The sequence below is a fragment of the Mustela lutreola genome, chromosome 1 (assembly GCF_030435805.1).
Source record: "Mustela lutreola isolate mMusLut2 chromosome 1, mMusLut2.pri, whole genome shotgun sequence".
Taxonomy (NCBI): domain Eukaryota; kingdom Metazoa; phylum Chordata; class Mammalia; order Carnivora; family Mustelidae; genus Mustela; species Mustela lutreola.
This window is the reverse complement of record NC_081290.1, coordinates 49,701,817-49,719,548: the sequence shown is the minus strand read 5'-3', so window position 1 is coordinate 49,719,548 and position 17,732 is coordinate 49,701,817. Positions and strand designations below refer to the sequence as shown.

The 17,732-nt window shown below is 36.9% G+C and overlaps 1 protein-coding gene across 6 annotated transcripts in view; it reads right to left on the bottom strand.

Annotated features, from left to right (window-relative positions):
• Positions 1-545: 545 nt before the first annotated feature.
• Positions 546-17,732, bottom strand: part of PPARGC1A (PPARG coactivator 1 alpha) — a 656,258-nt gene continuing 639,071 nt past the window's right edge. For all 6 annotated transcript variants that reach the window (XM_059164602.1, XM_059164570.1, XM_059164586.1 and 3 more), the window contains 3 exons: positions 10,751-10,872; positions 10,267-10,418; positions 546-4,600 (listed from right to left, as the gene is read on the bottom strand). In XM_059164602.1, the coding sequence (XP_059020585.1) occupies positions 4,497-4,600; positions 10,267-10,418; positions 10,751-10,872 (378 nt within the window). In that variant the 3' untranslated portion in view covers positions 546-4,496. The remainder of the gene's footprint in view (positions 4,601-10,266; positions 10,419-10,750; positions 10,873-17,732) is intronic.

The window sequence follows — 17,732 nt, the reverse complement described above, 5'->3', positions numbered from 1 at the left end:
TAAACTCGCAGAAGGGCAGAGCCCACACAAGTGCATTCACTTTCTTCTCTGTCATCGGACCACCAGTCACCTGTGGGGCACAGTAGACAGACATCCTGACAGCAAGCTGTGTCCGTAGCTATCAGCTCATCCCATATGATTTAGACACGATGGGAGCCACATCCTGCTACAAATCTTTGCAACATGTACAGTCCATCTACAGATCGCTTCCTAAGCTGAATACTCAAGCAAGATTCTCACTAGGGGCAATGGTTTGTACTTAAAAATATACACTTTCTGAACAGAAGCAGCGTTAATTCATTTCCTAAAGTCCCATGTCATCTTTCATTATAGAAACCACTTCCACCTTTGTCACTTGAAAGGAGAAAAGGTTAAATATAGAAGGTCTGTGTTACCTTATAGCCGAAATCCATCCATGAATGTGGAGAAGCAGAGAGAAAGGGAGGAAGATCCAGAGAAGAAACAGAATGATAATAAGCAAGTCATGTGTACTGATCTGAGAAACAGGCCAGTACTTTTGTTACAATAAATAAGAAAAGCAGAAGTAGATTTGAAACATTCGTTTCCCTTTATTAGCTCAGTGAGGCTGATGTGTACTGCACATTTAAAAAAAAAATCACAGGAATTTTCATACAATGAATAAAACCACAACAATACATGTAGAATTGGCAGGTGGAAAAAAAAGCCCAGCAAGGGCTGAACTAATCGCTCACTTTCCCTCTTCAGCATAGTTCAACCAACAGTGTTACACTTTCACCTACAAATCTTAAAGTAGCTCCATCAAATCAGCAGTTCACATTATTGAAAATGTCTGTCACATAGGTACAAATTTAGAATCATCACATTATATTACATGGCTATTCTAGGTCATCTATAGATCAGGTCTTAGACTACAGTGATTGAAGTTCTCGTTACAGCCATCAAAAAAGGACACATAATCATTACCTACTGTAAGCTCACATCTAAAGGCATGAAAAGGTTTCCTTTTTTCAACTGACCCAACCATCATACCCCAATAGTGCAAAGTTCCCTTTCTGCTGCTTTGAATGTTGACAGCCCAACCGCGTTGTTCTCACAGTCGTTTAGCAAAAATTGATTTTGTTGCACTGGAAGAATTATTCCACTACATCTCTTTAAAAAAAAAAAAAAAACAAAAAAAAACAAAAAAAAAAACCAACCAGACCCACATTTCTAAAGCACCAGTTCGGTCACCAAAATTGTAGATGTGGTACTTACCACTGCGTGAAGGCATTGGCCTGCGGTCATCTAAAAATCCTACAGTTCTATGCTGAAATTTGCCTCCAGTGATGATGGGATGAATGTGTTCATTTGAAATATTCTCTCCAAAAAAAAAAATTAAAAATAAAAATAAACGGAACACAGTTTACATTTTGATGGGCTACCCACAGGGTCTGCATAAGATACAAAAAGCTCTATTCAGATGGGTTAGTGATTCTCTCTTTGCACTCATTTTAGATGTAATTTGAAGTCCACGGAGGAAAACTATCTTCATGGTAATGATATTTGTCAGGCCAGAGTGGGGATAAATTAATCCTCAATGTGAAATCTGTAGTGTTGTCTTTTGATAAGTAAGAAAAGAAACGAAGTATTTTACTCATGTCAACAATCCAGGGCAAAAAGGAGAATGTATTTAAAATTGGATCACAAAAATTTAAAGGCAAAGTAGAGAACGCATCTGGTCCTTGAACACATAATATGATTTACTAAATATTGATTTCTTAAAAATAATTTATTGCTCTTAATAGTCTTTTTATTATTATTATTATTATTCTACAACAGAAGATACTCAAAATTCTGAAAGAAAGACTGTAAACTTTAGTTTGGCGTTCACACAGAGTTAAAATATCTGCATTTAACCTACAGAACAACAAGAATTAGGCGGATTAAAGATATGTTACTGCCGTAACGCAGAACAAGTTCTTTTATTTCATATTTTTTTTTTATTGCTTTCTATCTACTTAGAAATAAGAAGCCAAAAAATCAAGCAAGCATCCGACAGGACAGACAGTGGATTCACTCAGAACACAATATGCTGGTGATAAATGAATGCAGCTATCAAAATTAGCTGCATTGGCCTGGGGGTGAAATCCGTTTTATAAGATTGTGTTGGGCGAGAGAAAGGAAAAGAAGAATTAAGTAGTAGGTATCTCACATCTTCCAGAAAAGTCATGTCGGCCAAACTGTAATCGAATCTCAATTTAGAAACTTGAATACACACTCCAAACTTTACTGACTTCCATTCCAGGGCTCTGCACTCAGATGAAATCCTGATGCTCAAAATGGAGGTTTTTCTGAAGTTTTTATTGAATTTAGCAGAAGCAATGTCATCAAGAACAACATCATGGTCACGTCAGAGGCCAAGCTAGTGCAAGTAGAAACACCGCTTCTGCAAAAGCTGAATTTCCCAAATGAAACATTTCAACTCCAACCTGACAATTGCCATGCATCCTAGGTAGAAAATTTCCACTGGCTTTATTATTTTCATCATCTCATAATTTATAATAAATAGGCTATCTGCAACTGATAAATATGTCTCTTTAGTAAACAAAGGAATGAATTATCAGTATTTATACAGGATGCATAACTGTAAAAAATACAGATAAATACCATCATCATACTCTGCCAAGGGAAAGAGATACTGGCTTCAAGAATAGTCTTCAGACACACATTAATTATTGTAAAAATCATACTGTAATTATTACCTCAGCATTTTGTATCAAATTAAAATCACAAAAATTAAAACGAAACAGCATTTTAAAAAGATTTCTGACCTCTAGTTTCAAAACTACTGTTGATAGAGAAAATAAAAACATTTCTTAATGGTTACCCATTGAGAGACTTTACATAAAATCATGATATCTCCTAGAAAAATTTTAGATGAGAAAATTTCATTCCCCTAACAAATCCAGTGTATAAAACTTCAAAGAAAAACAAGCAACAAGAAAATGTGGAAAAATATCGCATAAGTGGTTAATACCTTTAGGGGGCTAGGATAGTTCTTGACAAGATGCTTAGATTGAAGCTCACCTAGGGATGGATGTGCATAAAGCATCATTTTGTTGTTGCACTTGACGGACACACACACTGTCTTTTTTGTTTTTACAATCAAATATATATAAGCAGTAAGTTCAGCTTCTAAATATGTTAGTGTACAATAATTGTATCACCTCATAATTACATTTGAATATTCTTGATTAAGAAAAATTTAGCAGTTTTGAAAAGAAGGCTGCATTTACAGTGCATAGCTGTAACAAAAAAGAACATTGTTGTATAGTATGTACACAAAATAAAAATACTCCATTTAACATCTGTAATTACTTCACTACATCAGAGAATGTAGCAATTTCACTATCTGAACACATACCAGAGAGTTCTACCCAACTCTCATGAGTAATGTAACACCGTGCCTGCTCCTCAGGAAAAAAACCACTGAATAAGCTGCACGCTTGACCATTGGCAAGGCTTTTGTAATTTGCAGTGGAAGATCAACATTTTGGACATTTACATGGGTGTCAGGAGAGAGGATGAACTACATAAACTTCAAAATGTTAGGAAAGTTTAGCATTCCAGTGCCCGCAGTATCCTCTCCCACCCAGACTCCATGGCAAGAGGAAAAAAAGAAGAAAAAGAGAGAGACAGAGACAGAGAGACAGAGACAGAGAGAGAAAGGAAGAGAGAGTGAGGGAGAGGAGGAGAGAGCAGGAGAGAGTGCGGGAGACAGACGAAGAGGGAGGGTGAGAGAGAGAGAGAGAGAGAAAGGATATTAGTTCTACAGAACCTGTGGTTTCTTCAGGATTGTCATATCACCATTATGTTATGAGAGAAAGCTTGCTTCAAGACGATTTTGCACTTTCTTAAAAAACAGAGTACGGAGGTCGATGCCCAGACATCAGTGGCTGTCATTTTAGGGTGGTTTGTGGTTGGTTGGTTAGTTTTCTTTCCTTTTGAATTTATGCTTTGCTTTTTTTTTTTTTCTTTTTGAATAGAATATGAACATTTTGAAGTTCTAGGTTTTAAGTGTGTCTTCATGGAACTGCTGCCATTTGAAGTGGTTTGCCCTGGCACACTCTGGTCAGGTGCCCCCAGTCCCCTCCTGTGCACACATACTTCCCCCAAATCAAGCGTGTTCATGCACGCGCACACACACACGCACAGACACGCAGACACGCACACATACACACGCACACACACACACACTCCATCACCAAGAGACTCCAGGGAAAGCAAAGCTGACACCCATGAATAAACATGTGCTTACTGGATATCCATTCTGTCTCTTGCCTCTTCAGCAGCTGTGTTCATGTAAACCATTGTTGTTGTTCTTGTTGTATTGTTGTTGTTTTGTTTTGTTTTTTATACAGAGAGTGTAAAGTAGGAGAAATTCCTAAGTATGACTTGCAATAGTCAGTTAGGGAAGGACGCGCTGTCCCGTGAGGTATTCACCATCCCTCTGTCATCTTCAGCCAGGGAACATGTTACCTGCGCAAGCTTCTCTGAGCTTCTTTCAGTAAACTATCGAAATCCAGAGAGTCATACTTGCTCTTGGTGGAAGCAGGGTCAAAGTCATCTGAGTTTGAATCTGCAAGAAACCAAAGCAAGGTTAGACACACTCTCATTGTTAGTGCAATCGTCTAACTGAAGATTACTTGACTCAATAACAACTTATCCAATTGATATATTTCCAAAAATATACCCAACTTTTATTGATGGATAGATAGATTGATAGATTTTATGGGTAAATTTATTTTATATGTGTGTGTGTGTATGTAAATATGTATTTGCAGAGTATATATATATCCAATATTTTATTGTTATATTATTTACATATAAATATATTATTTATCTTTATAAATTTATATATAATGAGTAAAAATAAATATTTAAAATACATATGTTTACAGAGAGAAAAGAAGAGAGAGTATAAGATTAGGCAATATGTTTACAGAGGGTAGGGAGTGTTTACCACTGTAAACCTACCACTCAGAATGCTTCTGAGTGGTAAGCATTCAGAACACTACTTTTTGACTCATTTTAGCCATAAACAATCCTGGGAGGTAATCAGAACAAACTTTAATACTTCTAATCAATAGAAATGTATTCAATCAATATACTTTAAAAATAACCATGTCCTGCCTCCTTCCTGGAATATTAAATGATTTACCCAAGGTTCCTCAACAGCTCAAGTGAAGTGGTAAGAATGGAAGTTGGAACTAATTTTCCTATTCAATGGGATTGGTTTCACTGAGCATAAAAGCCATGTGAGTGGGAGGGAGAGACTCATCAGAACTTCACCTACTCGCCACCTGGCTGCTCCCCTTTCAGTCATGAAGAATATATGATCCACTTATCTTTTCTAGTATCTTGGGATAACCCCAGCAATAAAATTCACCCCAAATTAGAAGGTCTAGGGAAACACTTCATGACCAGGTAAGGCAAAGTCAACCTCACTAGTACTAGAGGAAACATATACAGGTATAAATAAAACCATGGTCTTCCTTGAACTAGTCCAAGTCAGCTTCTATGAGAAGTTCCACATACTTCACATAGCCCCTTAACAAAATATTCATGTTTCAGCAATGACAGATATAAAATGAAATTCTGATTCTAAATATTTCTGAAATTTCTCCTGTGACATTTATAAAAAAAATCAGATATTTCTGCTGGTCTTGCAAAGGAAGAAAGACATCTTAGAAATATAATAAAAAAAAAGCCTCTTGCAAATAAATTCATTCTCTTGAGAGCATTTACTTGAAGGGAAAACCAGTCCTTTCTGGGAAGTATTACCAATCCTACTAACACATGAACATTTCTGTGGTTTATCCAGAATGTTACAAAACAGAAATGTCCGGAGTGACAGAAAAGTATAGGATTAGATAATATGGCAGTACACTCATTGACCTCACAAGCTGTTTGGCTGAAAAGGTGACTTTCTCCCAAGCTCTCCAGCACCAGGCTGGTTTTTCACCCTAGCTTCAAACTACTTTAGCCATCTTAGATTTAAAGACAAGGAAATTCCTTCACTTTTTTTTTTTTTCTTTCATTCTTACAATGCCTTGTATTTACTGACTTTTTGCCGACCAAGTTTTTCCAGGTAAGAACAGCAGGTACAGTGGGGCTCAGACATAAAAGGACAAAAATGGCCAATCTTTCCTCATTAATATCTCACATAATCAATTCTTAAATTACACTAGCTTCCAACCTTCCCTTCACAGATAGCCTAAATGAGCAGTTGGCTTGTATCACTAAAGCCTCATGAGTAGCTATCATTCCAATCGAAGTCTTTTTTTGTAGACACACGCACATGCTAAGTCCTGCTCATTGCTTGAGATTAACCTGAAACCAGAATTCCACTTGCATTGTAAATAAAGTTACAAGAGCCTCCTGATGGCCAGAGTCTGTGTGGCATGAAGGTCAGCACAGAATCATCAAGAACACACATACAGGGGTGCCTGGATGGCTCAGTCGGTTAAGCATCTTCTTTCAGCTCAGGTCATGATCCCGGAGTCCTGGATCCCAGATTGGGCCCAGCATCTGGCTCCCCACTCAGCGGGAGTCTGCTTCTTCCTCTGTCCCTCCCTGCACTCATGCTCTCTCTCTCTCTCAAATAAATCAATAAAATGTTTAAAAAAAAAGAAAAAAAGAACACACATACAGATCCTTCCTTGAAGGCCATTTTGAGAATATTCAAAATGTCTTAACTTTGGGTTACTCTATATCAAACCCAGAATTTCAGTGTTTCCATATTTTCATTAGCAAAATAAATAAATAAATAAATAAAATGGAAACAGTGGATCTCAAGAATTTCTTTAGGATGGAATATGATAGCTGGTATTTACATATCTATAATCACTTGCACAGGGGGATTATGTCACATAGTAGATATACACAAATCTTTTCTGTTGTATGAATACATGCTTACATTCAGTTCCTGAGACAACAACATCTATGCCACCAAAGGATATTGCAATGTAAGTAAGATATAATAGAATTTTGACAGGAAAAAGCCAAAAGCCACTCTAATTATTTTTTAAAATAAATTATTATAAATAATGATGCCATATAAATAAAAACACATCACGATACAACTGTATTCTTACCACCTATAGAACTCTTGGCACAAATCAGGTACTAAGATTAGAATTTGTTGAATGAATGTAGTAATCTTGAACACCAACATTTTAAAAACTGGTTGAAAAACCTTTGTGTTGGGAACTTTGGATTATTTACCAATGAATGCCAAGGGTATATATAAAGTTATATATATATTGAGATACTGATAATGTAATACGTATTTTGAGTTAGTAAAGACTTTGTGATGAATGTTACTTATTTCACTTTTCTTATATGTTTAATATAAGTTCTGCACCATAACTAATTCCTGATGAATACATGATCATATTCTTAATACTGATCCTATCTTTCTCTTCTGGTCCTATAGTCCTATTTTAATTTCTATCTTTCATCTTTAAGATTTTCCATTGAGGTCTTTGAGAAAGCTCCATCTGTTTATAGGACAGTAAACAGAAAGATTCACAGATTACAGATTCATAAAAACCAGGCTCACATCCTGGCTTTACTTAGGTAACCTTGATTGTCCCTTTAACCCTGAGTCTCACTTATAAAACTGACCATAATATTAACTTGGAATCATCACATTTTGAACTAATAGCATTGTGGTAGTCACTGGGTGGCCCCGATGGTAGAAGGATGTGTAAGCTCACTTAATTTGGGGAGCAAAACATAAAAAAGATCAATTAAATCAATCTAGCTAAAATGATAGTTCACTTTACTCTTGGTAAAATTAATCAATATCACATCATTTTTACTAACTCTCAATACACATACATGTGAGCTCCCAATCCCTCTGAATGTCCAGTAAAATCTCATGTTCACCGAATTCACTGGTCAACCCCTGAAGCATTTAACTTGAACTCTTCAGGGAACAAACACAGGACACACATGAATGTACGTTGTTCAGTTCCAGATCTGGCCCCTGATGTTGATCCTTTCATTTCAAAATAACTTGACATTTCTAATTTATCTTTGCCATCATTTTTGAAAATTATAATCATAGTTACTATTTATCGAGCCCCCACTTTATGCTAGATACTGTGCCAACCACATCACAAACATTTATTGAATCTTTGTGACAACATTATGAGGTAGTTTACAAATGAAGAACCAGAGTCAGAGAGAGCTTAATTGTTTGCTGAAGGTCAGAAGCTAAGTCAGGTTTCAAAACCAGGTCTGTAAGATTCCAAAGCCAGGGCTCTTTCCACTACACCTTGCCTATGCTCAGATCGACTACCCTTCGTGAAATTGTAGGGCTTGAGGGAATTGGAAAAACCCATGCTAGTACAATACACATCAAACATACTTTTCAGAAAATACAGAACCGGCTTAGCAACAGCGAAGTTTCTATTGCTGCTGGCGAGGCAGAAAGATAACAAGAGGGGAAGCATTCTTCTCAGAAATATTTCAGGGAGGCTCCGGTTCAATTTGGAAATACCATCCAATCCTCCTTCTCCCAGTGATGAATCGTGATTTGAAGGCCCCTCTAGGTAGCTTATTTTAAACTCTAGATATTTTGAAAGACTGGAAACACCCTGGCCTTCATCACTGAAGAAAATAAGTCAAATCAACTTAAGACTTCAATCCGTCTTGACTGTTTTTATCAGCTAACATTTGAACAAATGACTTGCCACCTTTTATATTTTCATCCCTAGGCCTCTATCTCTCTGACAGTCAGCTGCCTCCCCCCTGCTTCATACTATCTATTTAGCTTGTGAAGTGAATTATAGCATATTCCCCCTGAACAATGCACACCACCTATATCAATTACTTTAGGAAGATATCACTTTGGTGGAGGGGAGAAAAAAAATCCCTGTATTTGGTATTCATTTCTTTCCTTATACAAGCCAAAGCAAGTGCAGACAGATATATAGTAATGCTGAGGAATAGATTTATATGTTAATTTTATGTGATTATTATAAATTGATTTAAATTAATTACATCAGGTGCACAAGACATTTGCCATTTCTCTTCCTTCATTTCTTCATCAAAGGATTTAAAGGCTTAGAATATGTGCATTAAATAGGGAATGGAATGCAATGCAAAGGGACCAAATTAAAATTGGGAAGAAAATTAAGATGTCCATTTTGGCATTATTTATAATGCCAAAAAATTGAAAATTGAATAAATGTTTAGCTATAATGGAATGATTAAATGTAATGGTATTCACCTAACATAATACTGTGCAACCATTAAAAAAGTTAATAAACTATTTTCAATCCCACAAATATGGTAGAAAATGGACTTACATAATATGAATTGAGAAGAGCTAAATTTAAGAATTGACAGATCTAAATTATGTGACCTCAACCAGAAGAAATTAGACATCTTGAGACAAAACACTGGACTGTAAATCACACAGCAGATCTCTAGGTGATGGGCTGATGGGTGATATTACTATTTTTCCTCATACTTTTTATATTTTCAGAATTTTACCCCTTGAATCTGTATAAGTTTTAGAACAGGAAAAAGGAATACTTACAAATGCTTTGGTTTCCTTATCTATAAAAGGAAGATAATAATAATAACAACCACTTCCCAGGATCGTTCTGGTAATTAAATTTAAAAGAATGTTTGCAGAGCCTCTGGCACGGTGCCTAGCATATGAAAACACTGGAAAAAAATAGTGGGGTTTTTTTCTCCTTTTTTTTTTTTTTAAGAAAGTATAATGTGATTTAGCGTATAAAATTATATTTTCTTCTCTCAAGGTATAATTTGTAGGAAACATCTTAACATTTTTAAGAGTTTGTAGGATAATAAGGAAAAAAGAACCAGAATATCCTTTTGCATATTCTGTTCCATAAGACAATTATGCTAATGCTAAGGTTTATACAGAAGGATTCAGGGCAGGCACAGAAAGCAACAGCACATTGCAAACCTATGCAAAGACACACACACACACACACACACACACACACACAGTGCAGACTTTCAGCATTTGGGAAGACAGTACAAAGAATTTACTTCTGTTTTTTGCTGCCAAAACCTAAGCCCTTTGCTTCTGAAACTGTCTTATACTTTTAAAAAATTAAAAATAAGATAAAATCTGTATTCAAACATTCCCTCCAGCAAAATAAAGTGATGGGCCAACCCTATATGCCCACGGTTTACATCTGCTTCCATTTTGAGCCCTCCATTATGGATTCCTCATTCCACATACAATAAAATCCATACCTAGGTCTGCATAGTTAGACTTGAAAAATTGCTTGCGTCCACAAAAGTACAGCTCGAAGTCAGTTTCATTCGACCTGCGCAAAGTGTATCCATTTTCAAGAGCAGCAAAAGCATCACAGGTATAACGGTAGGTAATGAAACCATAGCTGTCTCTGCAATGGACAAAGAGGAGAGGTTCAAAGCTTGTGAGAAAGCATTAACATATATGCCTGTAACCCTTCCTACTTTGGAAGACTTCGCCGGTGCCAATGTCTGAACCACTGCATCCATTTATCAGTGTGATTGTCCTGTCAAGCAGCTAAATACTTATTTCTGGGACAGGAAATCTCAACTAGAAAGATTAATAAATAGGGATAAAAGAAAATAAATAAGGTTCTGAACTCAACATGTCATCTGTCAAAGCATTCCCATCCTAGCAATCTTATGGCTATAATTTTTTACATATGTCAGTTTCTAAACAAGAAATAATCTTGAAGATTCTTACCCATCATCCCTCAGATTTACTGTGCACTCCTCAATTTCACCAAAAACTTCAAAACGGTCCCTCAGTTCCGTCCGTGTCGTGTCAGGTCTGATTTTACCCACATAAATCACACGGCGTTCTTCCTGGGGAGGGGGTGGGAGTAAAGAGAGACTTTTGCCAATTCTGGAGATAGGAAGGAAGGTGCACCTCTACCAACATACCTAAATGGACATCCAATCATGCATACCGAGAACCCAACAAGCGTGCTGGTAAAAGCAAAACATCCACTAAAACTGAATGAAAAGATGACACATGACCCATGTTTTAGCATCCATTTCTCCGTGTTCTGCATTCACTCTTCCTTCCATGTGCCCTACTCTGATGCTCACTCTCTTCTGCTTTTGCTCCCCAGCTCTGCACTTTTCTCTCCTGAGCTTTGATATATTCCAAAAGAAATAGGGGAAATGCAATCTGTTTATCACTGGACAGCTGAAGGATCCCTGTTAAGTACTGTAACCCTTGTGACTTGATTCTTAATCTTCCAAATTGGTAAGAAAACTCACCCTTCTCACAAAACGCTTAACTTCTCATTTTACTCAGGATTCTCATAGTGAGATGTACAAAATTTGACATCCCTCAAAACAACAATTCTAAACTCTAGTATAAATAAAAATTACCTGAAGTCCTTATTAAAAATGCAAATTATTAGGGGCGCCTGGGTGGCTCAGTGGGTTAAAGCTTCTGCCTTCAGCTCAGGTCATGATCCCAGGGTCTTGGGATTGAGCCCCACATCGGGCTCTCTACTCAGCAAGGAACCTGCTTTCCCTTCTCTCTGTCTCTGCCTGCCTCTCTGCCTACTTGTGATCTCTGTCTGTCAAATAAATAAATAAAAATCTTTAAAAAATGCAAATTATTGGGGTTTATCCTGGCAGTTTTAAAAAAAAATTAGAAAAGACAATTCAATGATCTTCATTTTTAATAAGCACACCCTAGTGATTCCAATGCAGGTGGTCCAAAGACAATAATTTGAAAAATACAGTCTTAAAATGTAGGCTATTTTAAGCCACGGGTCTCTGAAGAATCAAAGCTATAAAAGAGGCTATAAATTTCACTTTGCCAGTGAATCTTATTTTAGGAACAGACTAGAAGGGTGTGGCCTAATTTTCACAAATGGAGTCAATATCATCATAAGCTGAAAGTCATCAGCAATTTATAACCTACAAAATATGGAAATAATATCTTATAGCCCAAGGGGGGACTCATTTTCACAAAACAGTAAAAAACCTTTCTTAGTAACAAGAAGCAGTCCTCTATCGGTTGTTCTAAGAAGACAAGGCCAAAGGAGATAATGTCTCTCAAAACCAAGGGAAGGTTTTTCAAGAACACAAGGATTTAATATAAGGCATACGCTTACCAACTCATCTCTACACCTACTAAGAACAAACAAGAATGAAGTGAGCTTAGGGTTGCAGAGGTTTCAGGAGGTGGGAGCAGAGACTAGGAAACACAGAACTGAGGCATCGATTTACCCAAGAGTTTTCTCTGGATGTACTGAGAGTATCCTGATGTGGGTGATGTAAAGAGTAATTTAGGCTTAAGGCAAAGAGATGCTCTATGTTATTTCCCATAAGTCTTTCCTTTTCTTATATCCAATGTTTAGCAAAGGGCTTGGCAAAGAGAATTCAGTAAGCACTTGTGAAGTATAACTAAGCAATTAATAGAGCTTTTTACTCTATTTTATACTCTCCTAGGTGATCTGATCATCACGCCTCATCTTCTCTTACTGTACACAATGCTCCTATTTCTGTTTTCATCAGAGAAGTTCTTCTGAGCTTCAGACTCCAATTGCCAACTGTTTACTTGACATCTCAATCTGGATATCCTCTGAGCACTTCAAACTAGACCAACATTCCCCAAACCCAGCTCTCCAGTCCTCTCTCTCCCCCATGGGTCTTTCTCCAATGTTCTTGTGTCAGTGAAATGAGCACCATCCAGTCAGGTATTCAGGACAAAAACCTGAGTGCCTCCTCCATTCTTCCCTTAGTCCCCTCTAGACATCCAATCACTTATCAAGGCCTGTTGAATTTTACCTCCTACATATCTTTTTCTCTTACATCGCCCCTAAACCAAGCTGCCAGCCTCTCTTTCTGGACAAGCATAGCAGCCTCTCAACTTGGATCCTCTGTCTATATTTTCCCTTCTATAATCTATTCCTTCACTTCAATCTTAATAACCTTAACTAAGGAAATAGGAATCTTATCATGTCAATTACTATCTAAAACATATCAGTGGCCTCATATAACTTTAAGGAAATTCCTTAATCATTAACAGGACTCATCAGGCCCTGTATGGTCTGGACCTGTCTTCATCATGTTCTCCTCTTACTTCCCATTCTTTCCTTTATTTTCCAGTCACATTGAGCTCCTACCGGTCCCTCGTATATACTGAGCTCCTTTTCTTTTCCAAGGCCTTCACGCCAGCTTTCCCCTTGCTCCTTGTAAAATCCTCCCCACACTGCCTCTCCTTCTTCACCAACATACATGTACTGCCTAAAATTACATTGAACACAAAAATCATTTCCTTCTGAGACTTGAGATGAGGTCAGGCTTCTATTAGTTGTTCTTACAATACATAATTTCTCCATTATAGTTCTCTGCCCAATTGTAATTAAATAGTTGATAGTTAATTCATTGTTTATGTCCATCTCTCCCTCTACAGTGAAAGATTCCTAAAAGCAAAAAGCACATCTGTCCTCTCGACTACTGTATTTTAACGGTACTTGAAACATACCAGAGTCTCAATGAATATTTGTTGAAAACTTGATCAATCACCAATCAACTGATCATCTTTAATTCTCGCCCTTATGCCTACATGTAATCCTTACTCTCCGAGACTCTCTAAGACAATGGAGAATGAAAGCCAGCTCTGCTGCTTAATCACAGGGAAAATCCTGTCCAGGTAGCTCAGCTGACTGAATTTACAAAGATTTCTGTGATTTGTTTTATAAGTTTAAGTGGAAGAAGAATGGAGTAACTACATGTTTGCAGAGCTCTCACTCTTGAAACACCTTCTGAAAATCAGAGATGGGGCTCCACGGAGACACTCGGTAAAACACAATTCCTCTGACAACAGGCAGCAGGCCTAAATAATTGACCTGGTGACGTAAAGCCAACAGAGTTGACTGCCTGGTCCACTTCCATGTGGATTGTATGTCTTCTCAACTAAAGGCTGGAATTGCATTGTTCCAGAGCACCCAGCACATCCTGGAGATCATTAAGTATAAAGGGATGGTGAGCTCATCCTGGGGCAGTATTCTACAGTGTTGTAAGGGAGTCCTCACACCACATTCCATTCTATTTATGCAGCCAGCTCTAACCAAACCGCGAAATGGGATGGGACATTATCTAAACTTTCTGGCGCCTGCTTGCAGGAGTTTTATGGTTTTTTACCTTTTTTTTTTTTTTTTAATGGGCCTTTTTAGGAAGGTTACTACTGTATAAAGAAAAAGGAGGGGGGAATGCAGAAAAGAGAGAAAGAAATTGAACCATCACAAAGAAATTGCTCAACTACCATTATGGGAATACACACAGCCTACGTATTCAAGGAAATTTGAAGTTAAAGCTAAAATCGACCATATGCACGTCCATATGCAGACATATTGGGACAGTCTCTGAATTGCTTCTTTATACAAAACTGTATGCAACAATGATCCTACAAAGAAGATAAACCAGAGGACCTTTTCGGATACTGATACATTCTGCAGTAAAAAGAAGACACAATCTCGATGGGAAAAACAGAAACCCCAAGGGCTGGTGCACAATCACATAAACTACCTATTTGTCTATCATCTCCTTTTATGAAACACGGGAATGAAACCACGTCTTGCTTCCTTACAAAGATCAGAGATTGAATACACGCTGAAATTCTCATTTTAGAAAATGATTAGAGTGCTTGGTTTTCCTAGTGCTAAAAATGAAACTAAAAGGCATCTGAAGGTCTAAAAGCAAAGACAAAAATCTCTCAAAGATTGGCCAAAATGTCTAGCAAAGAACCGATTATTTTTAACATGTTGCGGTTTTATTAGACAGATGAATAGATTCCATATCTTTTAAAAAACCTTAACATTTGCAGCCAATTTTTCAAGACATTAATTTCTAAACAGGAGATGAAAGGAAAAGAAATCAAAATGCTTAATAACATTTTCAACTTCTTAAAGGCTTGGAGGAACTCTAAACCTTTGGAAAAAGCTCCTTGAAAAATGATTTTCAGACCAGTTTTCACTATTGAGGAGGATAGAACATTCATCAAATATCCTTTAGCTTCAATTTTCACAAAAGCTAGTTTGCTGATGGGGTGGATAACAAAATTGAAGATTTATATTGCATTAACAGGTATAGTAAATCAGCATTACATCAAAATACAGAGAGATAAATAAAGAAAAATATGAACTGAAATTAACTGCCTTTGCATTATCAAAATCTTTATCGAAAAGAGAGCAGAGCCTCCCAGTTAGCTGGGGAAAACATACAATGGCTGTTTCTCATCAACTAATAAGCTAGTCTTGGTAAAAGGGATTTGACTAAGAGAAAGGGAATTTCATAGGGAGATTAACATTTATTGATTCTAATATATGCCAAGTAGTGTGCTTGATGTTTCTGTAAGGGTGATCTCACTAAAATGCTCTGCAATGCTAGGCAACAACAAGGAACAGCCTCCTAATTTAGATTTTGGTTCTCAGAACTTTTATTCAACATTTCCAACTCAGGAAAATGTAAAAATTCTTTCTCATATACTAAGGAAACTGCATGTCAACTTCAGCCATGAAAGATTTATATTCATTTCCAGATTAGCTACCGACCCAACTTCCTCAGAAATTCCAAAGAAATCCCAAATACTATATGTGAGATGAATGGAGAAAATCTATGTCATTTAAGGCTGAATGGTATGGTGAGGTCCTCCATCTAAAAGATAAAGTGAGAGGGGGAGATTGTTGTGAAAAGGCACATATGGACAGAAAGGAAAACCAAAACCTTGACAAAATGTAAAAAAAAAAGGGGGGGGGTTCTCTCTTTCTCTTAGTACTGATTATACTATCTAATTCTGTAGGCATTCATTAAGTGTCTAATACTAGAGGGCACTATTAGGGGAGAAACAAAATGACAGCATCAGTTTTCCAAAGGTACTTGCCTTTAAGTACAACCCAAGAATACTCTTCCTTAGAGTCCAAGGTTGGATCAGTGTGAATAAATCCAGGCTAGTCTACTAGGGCTAAGTGCAAGGAAACACTGAAAAGACAGAAACTTTGGGACAACTCCCAATAAAATTGATAATTTCAAAATAATGAGCTTCAATTAATTATAGAACATATATTCTAATCCACAGGAAGTATCTCTTGAAAGAGGTTTGGATAGAGAACTATTTTCTCCAAAAATAACAACTATGAAAAATTACTTTTCTTTTTTTTTCATTTGGAAGGAGCTGATAATTATCCATGATGAAGCACTGTTCCTGGCTCCTGGGCTGCAGACTGACAAAGGGAAGAGAGAAATGAAGTGGTACTGTCATTGCCCAGGCACACTTGGTTTGGGTTTCGAGCACTGAGCCATATCCTCATGTGTAGATTTGCCCTTTAAATTAACATCCCATTATCATGTTTTCTGGCAGGAAATTGTACTGACTGCAAATGGAGCTGGACTTAGAACTTCACAAGAAATGAGAGCAGTGACAGTTTAGACATTAAGTACCAAACTCTAGCTTGCAGAGTTCTGATTAGCCTGAATGACTGTAAGCCTAGGAGGCTAAGGAAGGTAGAGGGTGAAGTGGTTCTTGAGAAAAGATTTTGGTGGAAAACGGAGGAAAGGAGCAACTAAAACAATGGCGATGGTCAACCACAATGTAGGATTCTATGTCAGTAACTACGAATTATCAGCCTTTTCTTAACTCTCAGATTTGCTGCAGTCAGGGTGGTCTGGATAAAGACTTTTAGATGCATAAGCAATGAAAAAGTATAAAGACTTCCTAAATCATCTCCATGCTCCATGGAACACAAAATGACAGAAATATATACTACAAGACAAAGGTAGCAAAGACGAATTTTATTAAATATCAATTATTAGATGATTTTAACACTGTTTTTTATTTCCTGTTTGAGCTTCTCCTTTGCTTGTCCTCTCATTATCTGACTGATCTGAATTAATAGACAACCATGACCATACCATAGATATACCAAACATAATTTGCTACTTGTTCAGTAATTCAAGGGTGTCTCAAAAATATGAAGGGAAATCACCTACCCAACCAGCTTGGGCAGACTGTCCTATTTCCTTTAGCTGTTTTGTGAATGACATCTCAAGCTAAACCAATCAAATGAGTCAAAACCCATTGCATGTATCTCTGCACCCAAGTCCATAAACATGCATTTTGCAAATGCACTGTGGCATAAGAAAGCAGATCATCTTGAGGAAGGAAACTGATCAGAAAATCTTTCCATGGGTAAACTCAGTAATTCCACTATGCCTTTAAGATAGACTTTACAATTTTATCATGACTTGTAAGTCACTTTAAGGATCTGGCTTCCATACGGTCATGAAATCCAGATCCCTAAGACTCATTTCCTATTGCTCCTGTCCCCAGTATTCTGGTTAAATGACTAGAAGTTTCCCAATATACCTTGCTCTTGACCAGGGACTTAGTGTGAGCTCTAGCTTCTGCCGAGAATAGCAACGTTCAATAAAAATATAATGCAGTATATACAATTTTAAATTCTCTAAGGGGCACATTTTAAAAAGTAAAAAGAAACAGAAAATTTAATTTTAATATTGTATTTTATTTAGCTCCATATATCCAAAATACTATTGTTTCAACATCATTGATATAAAAAGTATTAACGAGGAATTTTATACTTTTCTTTTGAACTGTCTTCGAAATCCAATCACGTTTATTAGTGCATCTTAATTCACAACTAGCTTCATTTGTTGTGTGCCCAGCAGCCACCATATTGCAC